Source organism: Gadus macrocephalus, chromosome 10 (assembly GCF_031168955.1).
Source record: "Gadus macrocephalus chromosome 10, ASM3116895v1".
Classification (NCBI taxonomy): domain Eukaryota; kingdom Metazoa; phylum Chordata; class Actinopteri; order Gadiformes; family Gadidae; genus Gadus; species Gadus macrocephalus.
In genome coordinates this window covers 1,745,988-1,760,609 of record NC_082391.1, presented here as the reverse complement: position 1 = coordinate 1,760,609, position 14,622 = coordinate 1,745,988, and the positions used below count along the sequence as shown (strand labels likewise).

Genomic DNA, 14,622 nt, shown 5'->3' with positions numbered 1-14,622 from the left:
TGAAGATATCCGACTGAACGGTTGCCCCCACTGGCTGAGACTGGTCCTACTTTTCGATTTCATGCATTTAATAGAATTTGTTTGCATAATTATTTTCTTAAATCAGAGCCTTACATTATAGACAGTACTAGGTCTACCATGGGGTGTGTTGTGTTGGGTTGGGTTGGGTTGGTATGTGTTGGTTTTGTTGTGATTTGTTGGGTTGGGTTGTGTAGGGTTTGGTTGGGTTGTATGTTGTGTTGGGTTGGGTTGGGTTAGTTGGGTTGTGTTGGTTGGGTTGGGTTGTGTTGTGTTGTGTTGTGTTGTGTTGGGTTGTGTCGTAAAGGAATAAGCCGCAGGGGGAAACTGGAGGCATGCAGCTTGCTTTCTGAAAGTATTCAAGTTGTCCAGCCTTGATGGGTCCATCCGGATAAGTAGAATCTACTTAAAAAAAGTAAGGTACCTCGTTGCCTTCAAATGTTTAAGTAATGAAGTATTAGTTGAATAAGTGAAGTGGACTATGTTCAATGTACTTGAGCCCATGGAATGGAATAGAACATTTAAGTTGAATGTACTAATAACCCGAGATAAAGTAACTGTAGATACTTAGTTTAAACAATCTTTCCCCAGTTCCTGAAACTCAAAATATGTCTTTCAATCAATAGAGCCGTGTAAAATACATAAATTGTCATGGTCTGTCGGTTTCCTTGTCTTGTTTTGGTGTGTTTCCTGTTTTACTTTGGTATCTGTCTTGTTTCTCCCCATGTCCGGTCAAGTTTCCGTCCTGTGTGATTACTGCTCCCTCCCCTAATGTGTTTCAGCTGTTACTCGTTGCGTGCCCTGTGTGTGTTTGGTATTTAAGCCCTTGTCTTTCCTTTGTTCCTTTTCGGATCATTTTAGTTTGTGGGGAGTTGTGTCCTGTGTGTTCCCAGTGTTCCCCGCGTTCCTTGCCTTTTGCGTTAATAAATGATCCTTTTATTGAACTGTCTGCTATTGGGTCCTACCTGCCTGCCTGCCACCCGCTAACTGTGACATAAATACAACTGCAACATTACCATGATCCAATTTTTTTTATTGACCATGTCATTTTCAGCAACAAAAGAAACAGAGCCATGGCCTAATAGGCTTCTAGTGTGTAGTTTCCTCAGTGATGGCATCTTTACATCCAATTATTATAATATTGGATAATTAAAAAAATTAAATATTGTAATTCAAATTACAATAAACTTGCTGGCAAACTGGCCAAATAAAACTCAGCCCTGCGGAACACTGGCATCTGAACATTTATACATAACGTGTCCATGGGGAAACAAAGTGTGTGAGAATGAAAGAGAACGGGAGGGTGAAAGAAATAACAGATGCCTGTATGTATGAAGAGCCCACACTCTCCCCTCCACCTCCCCCTCCCTTTCTCTCTCCCCCCTCTCCTCCCTCTACCCCACTCCTCCGTCTTGGCAATTGTGAACTCGATCATTAACAACAAATGTTTCTCTGGATGAAATAAAAAAGCATGCGTGAGACAGAATAAGGGTGGAAAATGAAACTGCCCGTACTCTCCCCTCCTCCTCCCCCTATCTCCCCTCCTCCTCCCCCTATCTCCCCTCCTCCTCCCTCTATCTCCCCTCCTCATGACCCCCCATGCTTTCTCCGTCCCCCATGTAACAGTTTGTTTAGTGTGTCCTTCTCTCCTTACCCTCTCTCTCTTCACTTTACTTTTACTGCTGTGGAGGTGTGTGTGGAGTGTGTGTGTTGATAGCAGGTTTACAGCCTCACCTGGCCTGAGTCCCACGGATTAGACTCTGGCTGGGTGGGGCTGCCAACAGGAATGTAGCCCTTACACCTGCTGTGAAACAGAGCAGTCAGCTGTCATTTGGACTCAAGGTCACTTTTCAAACCTTCAGTTGAGATGGCGAAGGTCACTACAGTCTCGGAATCATCTTTCCCTGTTAACATCCAGAGGGTACTCAGTCCGAAAATCCACAAGCCAGCAGCAGTTCTTGTGAGTCAGCGTACCAGGAGTTGGACCAGCACCTAACTGCGTGGTGCTCCGACTAGAACCTGTCACTCAAGACCAAGAAGACCAAAGAGATCATAGAGGATTACAGAAGGTCTAAAGGGGACCACATCTCTGTGGACCTCTCCTGGTCCATAAACACCTCCGCCCTGATCAATAAGGCTCAACAACGTCTCTTCTTCCTGAGGAGACCGAAAAAAAAGCCCAACTTTTGCCTCAGATCCTGGTGAGCTCCTACCGTGGCACCATCGAGTGCATACTGACCTACTGTGTCACAGTGTGGTGTGGTAACTGCTCTGCCTCTGACGGGGAAGCACTGCAGAGGTTGGTGAGAATGGCACAACGCATCACCGGTTCCCCTCTCCCCTCCATCGAGGCTGTCCAGAGGAAGCGGTGCTTGCGTAAGGCGTGCAGCATCGCAAAGGACGATTTTTCATCCCAACCGTAGCCTTTACCCTCCTCCACTCTGGAAAGCACTTACAGGTCTCTCGGCACCCAGACCATCAGGTTCAGGGGAAGCTTTTTCTTTCTTTTTTTTTACATTAATTTTTCCAGATAAAATATTAAGAACAGTTTCTTATTTACAATATTGATCTGGTCCAAGAGGCACCACCAGGAATAAAAGGTACAAATAAGAAATGACTCATTTAGACAACTATAAAACGGATATAAAAAATACACAGCCAATGTACAGGAAGAAAATAGAAAACACAAATGCGCTAAAACTAGTCAGGGGACGGGCATAAAGGTCTGCACAGGGTGTAATAAATAAGAGACAACAGTTACCCTACTGAACTCCACATACAGTTGAACTTTGCCCATCCCACCATATTATTTACACTATAATATACTTATATTGCACTATATGACAATGTTGTCATATACGAATCTTGTTCGAACCGCACCTTAACTGCGCCTTTGAACTTCTTTTTAAATCTCCAATCACATTTCGCTGTCTCTGTACTTCTGTACTCGGCACAATGACAATAGAGTTGATCTGAATCTGAATATAGAGGGGCCGTGTAGCTCGCCTTAGACGACGGTTTCAGTTTTTTCCTAGCTCCGCCCCCAGTGACGGACGTAGGAGAAGCTTTTTTGCTCCTTTTTTCATTATTGGGTTGAGTCAGAAATAAAAGACTCGCTCTATTCTCCTGATCATCGCTTTGCGTGTTTTTTTCTGAGAATTCAGGGTTATTGATATAGCCATTGGGTTTTGCACATCCTCGGCCTAGCTAAGTTGCCGGAACCCGCTGCGAGCATGGTATGGAAGAAATTAACCCAATATTCTATGGCAAACTATGATTATTATCAGGCCTACGTATCATTTAAGTACATTAATGGTGTAAAATAGCTAGTCACCTTTCCACTATAAGTGGGGTTTGACACGAGTCGGGCCTCAAATACTGATTCCACATGGAGGGTCCAAGGGCCAGGAACTGCGCCGTAAACACAGGACTTTGAACCGATCTATTCTCCATACGTTATCTGTATGGTCTGACATGTTATGTAAGTCTTGGAGGATGACTTGCAAAAAGTGAAGACAATATTGCGTACATAAGGAGCAGGACGAGAATCATTCTGCAGTGTGTTTTGCACGCCACTCGGCTTTGTTGTCGCCTGTTCGCGGGTAGCAATAAGGTCTTCTGTCATACTTGCTCCAGGCTCCTCGATTCCTCATGCTCTCTTATTTGTGAGTTGAAGTGATAGAATTCGGTTATTTCCTACCCCAATGGCTCTGCAGCGGAGGCGGCTGGATCTTGTGTCTTCCACAAATCAGTTGTTGCGCAGAAAAATTATCGGAGTGTTGCTCCGAAAGAGTGCAACGTGAGCTGTGGGCGCTTGGTTCACCTCAATCAATCTTCACCTCAATCACCTCAGCTCAATCTTCTATTGAGCTGAGGCTGACGGAGCCTGCGAAGTCAGTCAAGATCTACTAGGTATACAGGTCGAGTTTGTTTTACGTTCTTCCAACAAGTGGTCTTCTTGTGTCAATGAAATAAGGACCAGCCCAAACTACTGTTTATTATTTCATTGTAAAATTTCATTAGGACTTGAACTGAGTACAAGTGACTAAATTAATTCAGGGATGCACCACACCGTTATGATACCCTCTGTTCAATGTATAGACTGTTGTCAGACACAATAGAGAAGTATCAGTGGCATGCAGAAATAGAGAGGGAAGAAGGAGGTCTTAAGGCAAGAAAAGTGAGTGAGCCAGAAAACCGGCGCTTATAGATGCTCTGCTGCTCTCTACTGTAATGAATGAGCAATTAAAGAACCACTTTAAAGATGAGATGAAAAAATGTCGGCATTCATTTCGGAAACTGCTAGGGGCTAAGCCCCCCCAGCCTTTAAATCCTAGTGACGTCCCTGGTTTGCCGTGCGTCTGCCTGGCACAAATGCTCCAGTTTAGCTGATCTTTTCCATAATGAGCAATATTTGTACTGATGAGAGGAACCGCATGACTGTTCCCACCTTAAAGGTGTTGCTTGTTCCAAAGGCCAATTTTGATGAAACCTGTCCGCAAATCCACAGCAGGAAAAAAACAGAAAATAAACATTATAAAGAGAGTATTTTAGCAGCAATCACTACATTGTCAACCTTTTTTTGGTGCAAGATGATTTTACGGTGGAATATCCGCTATCTGGCAGCCAGGATGCCAAAAGCGTTCTCCACCATCCTCCTTGCCCCTGGACAGTCTATAATTGTAGATTTTCTTGGGATGGGTCAGATTCTGCCCAGGGTAGGGTTCTCATGAGGTGTGGCTTCAGTGGGAAGGCTGGGTCACCAACCATGACGAATATAGGCTACATCGCCCAATTGAGCAGCTCCAGGCAGAGCGAAACTAGGTGGCACATGAAGGGTTTTACCCCACCATCACTTGTGCGTCCAAAATCCCCCACTTGAATCTAAACCGGCAGTAGGCATCCACTAGTGCAAAGAGTAGGCTACTATTGAGAAAGATTTCTTGCAATTGAAATACTGACTATACCGGAGAGTGGTGGTGCTTGAATTGTGACGGGTTTTCCGTCAATTACCCAAATGCCGTTTGGAAATTGTGTGTGCAATTAACTGGTCTTCTTAGTATTGTGTTTTTTGGAAGACTTAATTCATTCATATTGTGTGTATAATTCGTTTAACATCACTTGTTTTCTATTTCTGTATTTATTTAGTTGTTTTTTTGTTTAAAGTTAAAAAAAAAAAAAGTACCTGGTACTGAAGGATGTTATGGGTTGCAAGATATAACGACAAAGGGGAAATTATGTTGATCTATTTACAAACATTTACTCATAATATACATTATGCAACATAGATTTCTTTCAATTGTATTGCCTAGATGATCTGAAAAGTTTGTGTACAATTGTTACCATAATTAATAGAACACATATTCTACACATACCTCTGTTTATTGTTTCCTACCATTCCACAATGTACAACATGCAAGCGTCCTCAAACACAAACCGAGGTTTTCTTTAGTCTGTTTACTTGGTGGTGCAACTTGCACATGACAAATTGTCATATTTATGGAGATTCTCTTGACATCCAGACAGCATTATTAATAAAAAATGCTGACAAAAAATGAACAAATCTGCTATTTTCTATGGCTACCTGTCATAAGCTGTCAATCATTACTTTCTGCCCAATCAATTATTGAATGGCCTACCTGTGTCTGTACGTCTACCTACCTGTCTACCTGTCCGTCTGTCTACCTGTCTGTCTACCTTTCTGTCTGTCTACCTAGTTGTCCGTCAACCTGTCTGTCTTTCTACCTACCTGTGTATCTCCCCACCTGTCTAACTGCCTACCCGGTGAGGGTTATGGTTGAGTGCCCTTCAATTCTTGTTCATGACTCTTCCTCCAGGGGGCAGACCTGCTGCTGAAGAGTCGTTTGATATGGAGGAGTGTCCTGGATGGATGGAGGCCTAAAGGCCCGCAGTCCCTCAGGCCTGGCTGGTTCCTCCAAATGTACAACCCTAGCTAGTTTCATGACAATTCATCGAGGCTAGAGTACTGGTCCAGTAGAAGCTCAGAGACCGCCGGTTCGATCATGCCTCAATTCAGATCCCCCCACTACCTCTACTCGAACCGTAACCCCTCCCCTCCCCTCTTTCATTACCTTAACCCCAGCTGTAACCTTGTATATCTATAGTTGAACTCACAAAGTCTATTAACTGCCACAGGCTGGTTTTACATGGTCTCTGAGAACTTTCACTAACGGCCATCATTACATAGCGGACAGGATCCAAGTTCCTAGGAGTAAGGCCGTACTGAGGGGGGCGGTCCTGGTCACTGGCGCTGTACTGCAGATACAAGCGCGGAGCTGCGGTCTGCTCCGTTCTCCGTCTCCATGTTGGACTCCGTTTTCATGTTCCTTGTCTTTTCCTTCTGCCACAGGTCCGACTCGCTCCTCTCTCCATTTCTCTTGGACCCCTTGGCGTCCGACGGGATGAAACGACGGAGACACGTCGGCTGGCATGGGTGAGGAGGTGTCAGGGCAGTCGAGCCAATCCGCGGCCATGGGTCGTGGGTACCCCGGCTCTGGGGAGGAGCCAGGGAACAGGAACTTCCAGTAGCGGTCTCCTTTGAAGAGGTAGATGGAATCTAAACAGACGGGAGGAGAGTTAAAGTGCCATTTTTCCATACGTTTCGCATGTCTTCTAGGATTTTGAACATAGTGTTCCATGCCATTTTGGCACACTGAATTAATATTATTGGCAAAAACAGGTTTTAACTCATCTGTTTCGACCAGTCTTTGCCAAACTCAGACCTCAGGTTCTTCTTAGGACATGTAAAAGTGGTTCATGGTATTTTGAAGTCACAATGACACAATGCATCTGAGAGATGCTTTTACTATAAGGCCTAGAGGACATCGAAACAGGACATAGGACAGAGGACATAGTGTCTCACCGCCCGTATCCGTGGTGATGCCGTTGACGCCCGCCTGGAGGAGGCTAGCCCAGGTGTCGTTGTCCTTCTCCGCTGGTTCCCCCATCACCCCCCACACAGGCCCTTCTTCAGAGTCCCACACCAGACCATTCAGCCCAGGGGTGGTTCCCCCGTCCCTGGTGTCCAGGCGGAGGTCTGAGAGGGGTCGAGGGTAGCCCTCCTGCAGAGACAGGTCCTGGAACAGCCAAACCCTGGACTCTGCAGCCAGCAGAGGAGAGAATGGGATCAGAGTACGTTCTACTATGGTTTTCTGTAGAGATATTTCCTCTTGCCTTAACTCAACGTATTGCTTAAAGCAAACAGACAAAAACAGTAAGAGACCATTCACTCCTGACTCAATCAGCCCATTGATAGTCTTTTCTCCACATGCGTTTTGTGGCACCAGAATCTGGACGCATCCCTCATGCAAAGGGGGACAACGTGGATGAGAGGATCAACCTTTCTCCTCTTTTAATAGTTGTTTCAAACGGTGGATAGCTCTTATTATTATTCATAATTTAAAATAATAACTCAGAACAAAAGAGTTTAACAAGTGCCGGTTGATTATTATTTTTTTGCCTTAAAAGCCATTTGTTTAAGGTTCGGCGTTAGTGGTGCCAGTAAGAGTGCTGTGTATGCACGGGCTTACCGCTGATGAACATAATGCCATGGTCCCGTTTCCTCTCCAACACGGCCTGGAGGGTGGGCAGGGGGTCAGGTAGGCCGGTCCACAGCCTCCTAATGGAGGCTCCGTGGCCGGAGACCAGACCCCCCCTGCTGACTCTCCACATGCTCTGCCCTGAAGCACGGACACCCGGCGCAGAGGGGGTTCAGAGGGGGGAAGGAGAAGGGCGTACCACATCTTTACTCTGAGGTGAATCACACATTTGCCCAAAATAATTTCAGATACAATCGTTCCAGAGTTGCCCTTAATTAATTTCAATAAAATCACCTATTGAAAGTTTTATTGCCACTTGACGAGCAATATATTTTGGCTAGCGATCACTATAAAAGAAGCCCAAATTGCCCAACAAATGTAGTGTGAGGAGAACATAGGTAATTCTTTAGAAAGTAGTGTACAAGCTGACCTTTGAAGAAAAACGTCTCTCCTCTGAGCTTGGCTACTGCGTCGAAACTGGTGTTGCAACGATCAATGAAATCACTTGGGTAAAGATAGAAATGTACAGTAATGTTAAAGTCATAGTTAGCCTTCAAGAAGTGTGTGTATGTACCTATACACATGCCTCTCTTACTCTAACACTCACTCACTCACTCACTCACTCACTCACTCACTCACTCACTCACTCACTCACTCACTCACTCACTCACTCACATATAGGCAAAAAATATAACTTCCAGATGCCGTTCTTCTCATGATTGTTGGAGGTTTAACATTCAGGTCAAGGTTGGTGGAAAGGTCAAGGTCAGTGAGTCTCTTCGAACCATGGGGAGACTGGAGGCCAGATAACCAGGGTGGTAAACTCCTCAAAAGTATGTGAACAGGGATTAAGGTCTAAGACTTAAGACTTAGAACACCATCGAGGCCTATTGTGGTACAGCACATAAAAAATACACACATCACAAGAACATCACACACATTTAGATTGGAGAGGGCAAAATCTAAGTCCGCTCTGGTGTTATCGATGTGTGAAGAAGTTTGTGATGGGTTAAACCCTCTATGTCTGACCTGTGTGTGTGATGATAATAATGTTTGGGGGTACCCATGTCTGCCTGGTCCTCTATGGCGCAGGCGGGGGTCAGGACTGAGATGAGGTGCGTCTGTAGTCAGCAGCTCAGCTCTCTTTCCTAGGAAGCACAGGAATGGGGGACAATACACCCAAACACACACACACACACACACACACACAAAAACAGACAAACAGATATACACACACACTAAATTCAGATTACTTTGAATCGACATTCTGCACAACCTATTTTTGTGAGTTTGTGCCTCAAACTGATGAGGTCAGTTTGTCATATACTGCATGGATAGCAGCAATCAATACACTGAGGATATGCTTCATAATCAATATGAATTCACACTTCTAAAAAGGCTTTTACTTAGGTGATTGGTCGTCCTAAATTTAATGTAATAATTTGTATGCGAAAGCAAGGAGTACTGTGTGTATATATATATATTCTACACAGGAGCAGGAGGGAAGGAGCAGTGTTGGTCATATTCAATCTATTTAAACACTCCATTCAACATGTGCCTCTTAGGCCCAATAGTGCCAGCTGGCCCAATCAGCTCTCAGAGCTTCATTAAAGAGCCCCTTGCATTTCTTCTTCTCCTGTTAAGTTTCAGGTGGGGAAGTAAAGCGCACACATTTTAAAGCGATTTTTTTTAAATATAAATTCAAGTATGTTTGGTGTGCGTGTATGTTGCATTACAAAAATAATGACCCCATTAATTAACCAGTGATTCAAACCTGCTAGTCACCGATACAAAATGCCAAGCAGAACCCGTGGGACCTTTGGGTGCAACAGAAAACAACAAGCGCAGAGTTTGGGTTCTGCCGGTAAATTATCTTTAAATGATCTGTAAATGATCTTTAAATGATCTTTCAATTATCTTTAAATGCTACTGAAACTATTTGGAAAAATGGTCCAGAATATTTGCTCTGAACATAAGAGCAACCACATAGTTATTGGTTATTAAGTATGGGTTATTAGGTATGGGTTATTAGGTATGGGTTATTAGTTATTGGTTATTAGGTATGGGTTATTAGTTATTGGTTATTGGTTATTGGTTATTAGGTATGGGTTATTAGTTATTGGTTATTAGGTATGGGTTATTAGTTATTGGTTATTAATTATTGGTTATTAGGTATGGGTTATTAGTTATTGGTTATTGGTATTAGTTATTGTTTAAGGGGGATAAGCCCACCCGCTCTGGGGTTGGGGTTACCCGGGTACAGGACGAGGGTTGCTCTAGGGGTGGACTAGGGGTGGCTCTAGGGGTGGCTCTAGGGGTGGCTCTAGGGGTGGACTAGGGGTGGACTAGGGGTGGACTAGGGGTGGACTAGGGGTGGCTCTAGGGGTGGACTAGGGGTGGACTAGGGGTGGCTCTAGGGGTGGACTAGGGGTGGCTCTAGGGGTGGACTAGGGGTGGCTCTAGGGGTGGACTAGGGGTGGCTCTAGGGGTGGACTAGGGGTGGACTAGGGGTGGACTAGGGGTGGCTCTAGGGGTGGACTAGGGGTGGCTCTAGGGGTGGCTCTAGGGGTGGACTAGGGGTGGACTAGGGGTGGACTAGGGGTGGCTCTAGGGGTGGACTAGGGGTGGACTAGGGGTGGCTCTAGGGGTGGACTAGGGGTGGACTAGGGGTGGCTCTAGGGGTGGACTAGGGGTGGCTCTAGGGGTGGACTAGGGGTGGCTCTAGGGGTGGCTCTAGGGGTGGACTAGGGGTGGACTAGGGGTGGCTCTAGGGGTGGCTCTAGGGGTGGACTAGGGGTGGACTAGGGGTGGACTAGGGGTGGCTCTAGGGGTGGCTCTAGAGGTGGACTAGGGGTGGACTAGGGGTGGCTCTAGGGGTGGACTAGGGGTGGCTCTAGGGGTGGCTCTAGAGGTGGACTAGGGGTGGACTAGGGGTGGCTCTAGGGGTGGACTAGGGGTGGACTAGGGGTGGCTCTAGGGGTGGCTCTAGGGGTGGACTAGGGGTGGACTAGGGGTGGACTAGGGGTGGCTCTAGGGGTGGACTAGGGGTGGACTAGGGGTGGACTAGGGGTGGACTAGGGGTGGACTAGGGGTGGCTCTAGGGGTGGCTCTAGGGGTGGCTCTAGGGGTGGACTAGGGGTGGACTAGGGGTGGACTAGGGGTGGCTCTAGGGGTGGCTCTAGGGGTGGCTCTAGGGGTGGACTAGGGGTGGACTAGGGGTGGACTAGGGGTGGCTCTAGGGGTGGCTCTAGGGGTGGACTAGGGTCAGTCCTGAGGCATCTCTCTCTGGCCGACCTCAGAGCCCACCGGTCTACTCACCGTAGAGGTCTGTGATGCGCTCCCGGTCGCGGGGCCCCAGGCTGTAGCCCAGGGGGTCCCCGGCGGGGCCCAGGTAGTACGGCCTCATGACAGAGCGGCGGTCAGAGGAGTGGGCCAGGCCCAGCGCGTGGCCCACCTCATGGACCAGCACGGTGAACAGGTCCGTCCCCTCTGACCCTGCACGAGGGGAGGGGGGGGGGGGGGGGGGGGGGGGGGGCAGGGTTAGATAAGATAAGTGGATAAGGGAGGGAAAGAAGGTAATTAAGGGCATAAGGTACCGATGCTTTGTTTCTGTCATTCCTGAGCTCTTCTTATTGTCAATATATTATTACTTTACCTTACTTATATTTAATTATTTTTATATCTAAGCGCTATAAATACAATTACTTTCTATGGCCCAATCCCATTTCTACCCCTTACCCCTTACCCCTCTACCTGGTTTCCTGAAGGACCAGTCCTCCTCCGAGTCCAGATGCACGACCCCCGCCCTCCTGGGGTCTGAGGGGAAGAAGGCATGGCCGACGGCACCGCCTGGCCCATCAAAAGGGTAGCCATCCCCATGGTGACCGTGGAGGAAGTCCACCTGGAGGTCTGCTCCCTCTGGGCCGGCCACCTGGAGGAGGGAGGCGTGTCCAAACAAGGATGGACCAATATAAACTCTCTGTGCAACCCGTCAGCAGCCAGCCAGGAGGACGTCTGCAAAACGTTGGTCACGTCGTTGTTTCCCCAAACGTACACGACTGCAATACAAACTATTCTGGGATTCGTCTGTGTATTGAGATGTTTTACTGAGACGCTTACTGGGTTGTTAGGGTTTACCAGAATTAGAGTTTTTCAATTTATTTGATTGTTGACATAATGATCTTTGTTCTACATTTTTCCTGGTGAATCCATTTGTGGTTTGGCTAACTTCCATATTATACCTATTCTTTTTATTTAGACGGAATCAATCATTCCAAAAATATGTTAGGATGCCAAGGTTTTCAATATCTCACAGAGGCACCGATTTTGGGAAGACAGACAGACTGAAGACCAACAGACTGAAGATAGGCTGAAGACAGACTGAAGAGAGAAAGACAGAAGATAGACAGCCTGAAGACAGACTGACTGAGAACAGACTGAAAGTGGCCAGACTGAAGACAGACAAACTGAAGACAGACAGTCTCAAGACAAACTGAAGGCAGAAGGACTGAAGACAGACAGACTGAAGGCAGACAGACTGAAGACAGACTGCAGACAGACAGACAGACAGACAGACAGACAGACAGACAGACAGACAGACAGACAGACAGACAGACAGACAGACAGACTGAAGACTGAGGGCAAACTAAAGACAGTGAGACTGAAGAAAGACAGACAGACTGAAGACAGACTGAAGACAGGCAGAAGAACGACAGACTGAAGGCAGACTGAAGACAGACTGCAGACTGACTGAAGACGGACAGGCTGAAGACATGCTGAAGACATGCTGAAGACAGACAGACAGACTGAAGGCAGACTGACGACAGACTACAGGAAGACGGCAGACAGACTGACCTCATGGAACTCTAAGGAGGTTGGCTCCGCCCATACCCTCAAGGCGTAGTAAACCAGCGACCGGATGGTCTCCCGGGAGAGATCAGAGGAGAAGGGGTAGGACCGCAACCTGACAGATATTGAGTGTAATATTAGTGTCCGTGTGTGTCCAATGTATGGCTGGTATAAGGCATGATGAAGGACAGGTGAGATTTGCACCCCGGTCGCTGGCGTTAGGGTCTTATACTAATCCCCTACGCCACGCCGCTACATCTCAGTAGTTGAAAACATATGCTATACATTTCTTACATAGGGTGTATTTAAAGTGAATTCCTTAAATTATAGAATACAGCAGGTTGGACTTTGCTTTTTGAAATCATCATCACTCTATTGGGATTAATGGCGAACAATCCTGCATTTGCCCTAGATATTTTTTAGACAATATGCAGAGTTGCAAATTCAAACCATCGGCTATTTTTTGCCAGCACGCCTCCCTAGCCTTATTATATGTAACTGTGTTGCTTGCCTCTAGCTGTTGTCTGATTCTTGAACTCCTCATTGGAGTTCATTATGAGTATCTGTTCCTCTTGATTGAAATATACTGCTCTTGATCTATCCATTGGTAAAGGTGAGTGAATCAACGCGATAAATGGCCCATTTATGGGAATGCGCATTGAAACTAAAGCGGAAAACCTAGCTTGACAAATTGACTTAAGTAAGTGAGCTTTGTGTTACCATTTAACTCTGATTGCGAATTCCTTTTTTGTCTATCCAGTTTTTTTCCAAAGAAAGCCTGGGTATGTTCAGCGCGCTTTGTAGTACCCCACATGTCTGGGTTTAGGTTGTGCTAGGTTATGTTAGGTTGTGACCATGTCTACTCAGTTTAGTTTGTGCTAGGTAAGTTAAGGTTGTGACCATGTCTACTCAGTTTAGTTTAGATCCACCTCCAGTTGATGCTCCGCCGGGTCCAAGTCGAACCAGCCGTCCTCCTCTTCCTCTTCAACGAGCCCCTCCCTCCTTGGTGCTGATTGGCTGGCTGGCCAGGTGGCTCCTCCTGGTCAGGTAGAGAGCACCGTGGTGACTTCATCAAGGCAGTGGTGTCCTGGTCTGACGATGTCCGAGGTGAACAGCAGAATGCAGTCAAACAGAATTAGGTATATGGTCATTCAACCCAAAAATTATAAATGTAGGCATAACGCTTTCCGTCTACTGAAATACACCATTTGTCCACAGAAGTTAAGAGTAAACAAACACAGAATACCGGATATGTGACTGCTCTCATTTATTAGACGAAATGATCAGGTGGTGTCTCTTGCTATGGTTAGTTTGTATAATAATCACCCAAATGTGAGCCAATCATAAATAGCAATCGCAACAAAACGTAAAAGTTGCTGTTCCCATGGTGTACATTTAATGTTGGATTCCCCTATAATTGAAAAACGAATTCACATCTTTTGTGTACCACCCGAATCATGGGCCAAATAACAATGTTTTCAGTGGTGAAAAACAGTTATTGTATAAAACCATCGTGAGGGGCGTCTGTCATTCTCACCCACTACTCCAGTTTCCATTAGGCCAGCAAACCGTTGCATGGATTTCACTGCATGAGTGACAGCTGTCCAGGCCTGTAGCTGCCCAGTGGATGGGTCTGGGGGCGGGAGGTATCCGTATCTCATCAGCCAATCCTAACATCAGAGAGGAGGTTAAGCTCGAGGAAATCTTGAATTTTTGTATCATCAGCTAATTCTCTGGACCCAACTGCCCTCTCGTTGCGGCTAAAACACACCAGAGCTGACAATCTAAGCTGGAAGTTCAATTCAAAATGGTCAGGGACAGCTGACTGGATGGGATGCCTCAAGTATAGGCTCTGGTTCATGCAAGCTGAGGAGAGTTGATCTTACCACAAGTTCACTGCTGTCGTCTTCAACTGGCGCCACAGACACGGGTGGATTTGTTGAGGGGGAATTTTTAGGGACGGTCAAACTTGGACCACTGTAGCTTGACAGCGTTTTGGTACATTTGCAAAACAGGCACAAAATGAGAATGCTCCTAAACATCATCTCCTGTTCATGTTCAGTAGGGGGGAAACGTCCACTGTCAGCTGAGCCAACGGTTCTTCAGTAGGGGGGGAACCGTCCACTGTCAGCTGAGCCAACGGTTCTTCAGTAGGGGGGGGAACGTCCTTCACCGTCCACTGAGCCAACGGTTCTTC

General features: G+C 46.5%; 1 protein-coding gene across 4 annotated transcripts in view; it reads right to left on the bottom strand.

The window, feature by feature from the left end:
* Positions 1 to 5,201: 5,201 nt before the first annotated feature.
* mmp17b (matrix metallopeptidase 17b) overlaps positions 5,202 to 14,622 on the bottom strand; it is an 11,103-nt gene continuing 1,682 nt past the window's right edge. For 2 of the 4 annotated variants that reach the window (XM_060063884.1, XM_060063886.1), the window contains exons 3-13: positions 14,312 to 14,592; positions 13,963 to 14,095; positions 13,355 to 13,517; positions 12,432 to 12,540; positions 11,331 to 11,508; positions 10,896 to 11,072; positions 8,641 to 8,725; positions 8,008 to 8,081; positions 7,569 to 7,718; positions 6,902 to 7,138; positions 5,202 to 6,595 (exon numbers count right to left, since the gene is read on the bottom strand). In XM_060063884.1, coding sequence (XP_059919867.1) covers positions 6,219 to 6,595; positions 6,902 to 7,138; positions 7,569 to 7,718; positions 8,008 to 8,081; positions 8,641 to 8,725; positions 10,896 to 11,072; positions 11,331 to 11,508; positions 12,432 to 12,540; positions 13,355 to 13,517; positions 13,963 to 14,095; positions 14,312 to 14,470 — 1,842 coding nt within the window. In that variant the 5' untranslated portion in view covers positions 14,471 to 14,592 and the 3' untranslated portion in view covers positions 5,202 to 6,218. Of the gene's footprint in view, positions 6,596 to 6,901; positions 7,139 to 7,568; positions 7,719 to 8,007; positions 8,082 to 8,640; positions 8,726 to 10,895; positions 11,073 to 11,330; positions 11,509 to 12,431; positions 12,541 to 13,354; positions 13,518 to 13,962; positions 14,096 to 14,311; positions 14,593 to 14,622 lie in introns of those variants that run through there. The other 2 variants (XM_060063885.1, XM_060063887.1) reach the window with 2 other exon arrangements.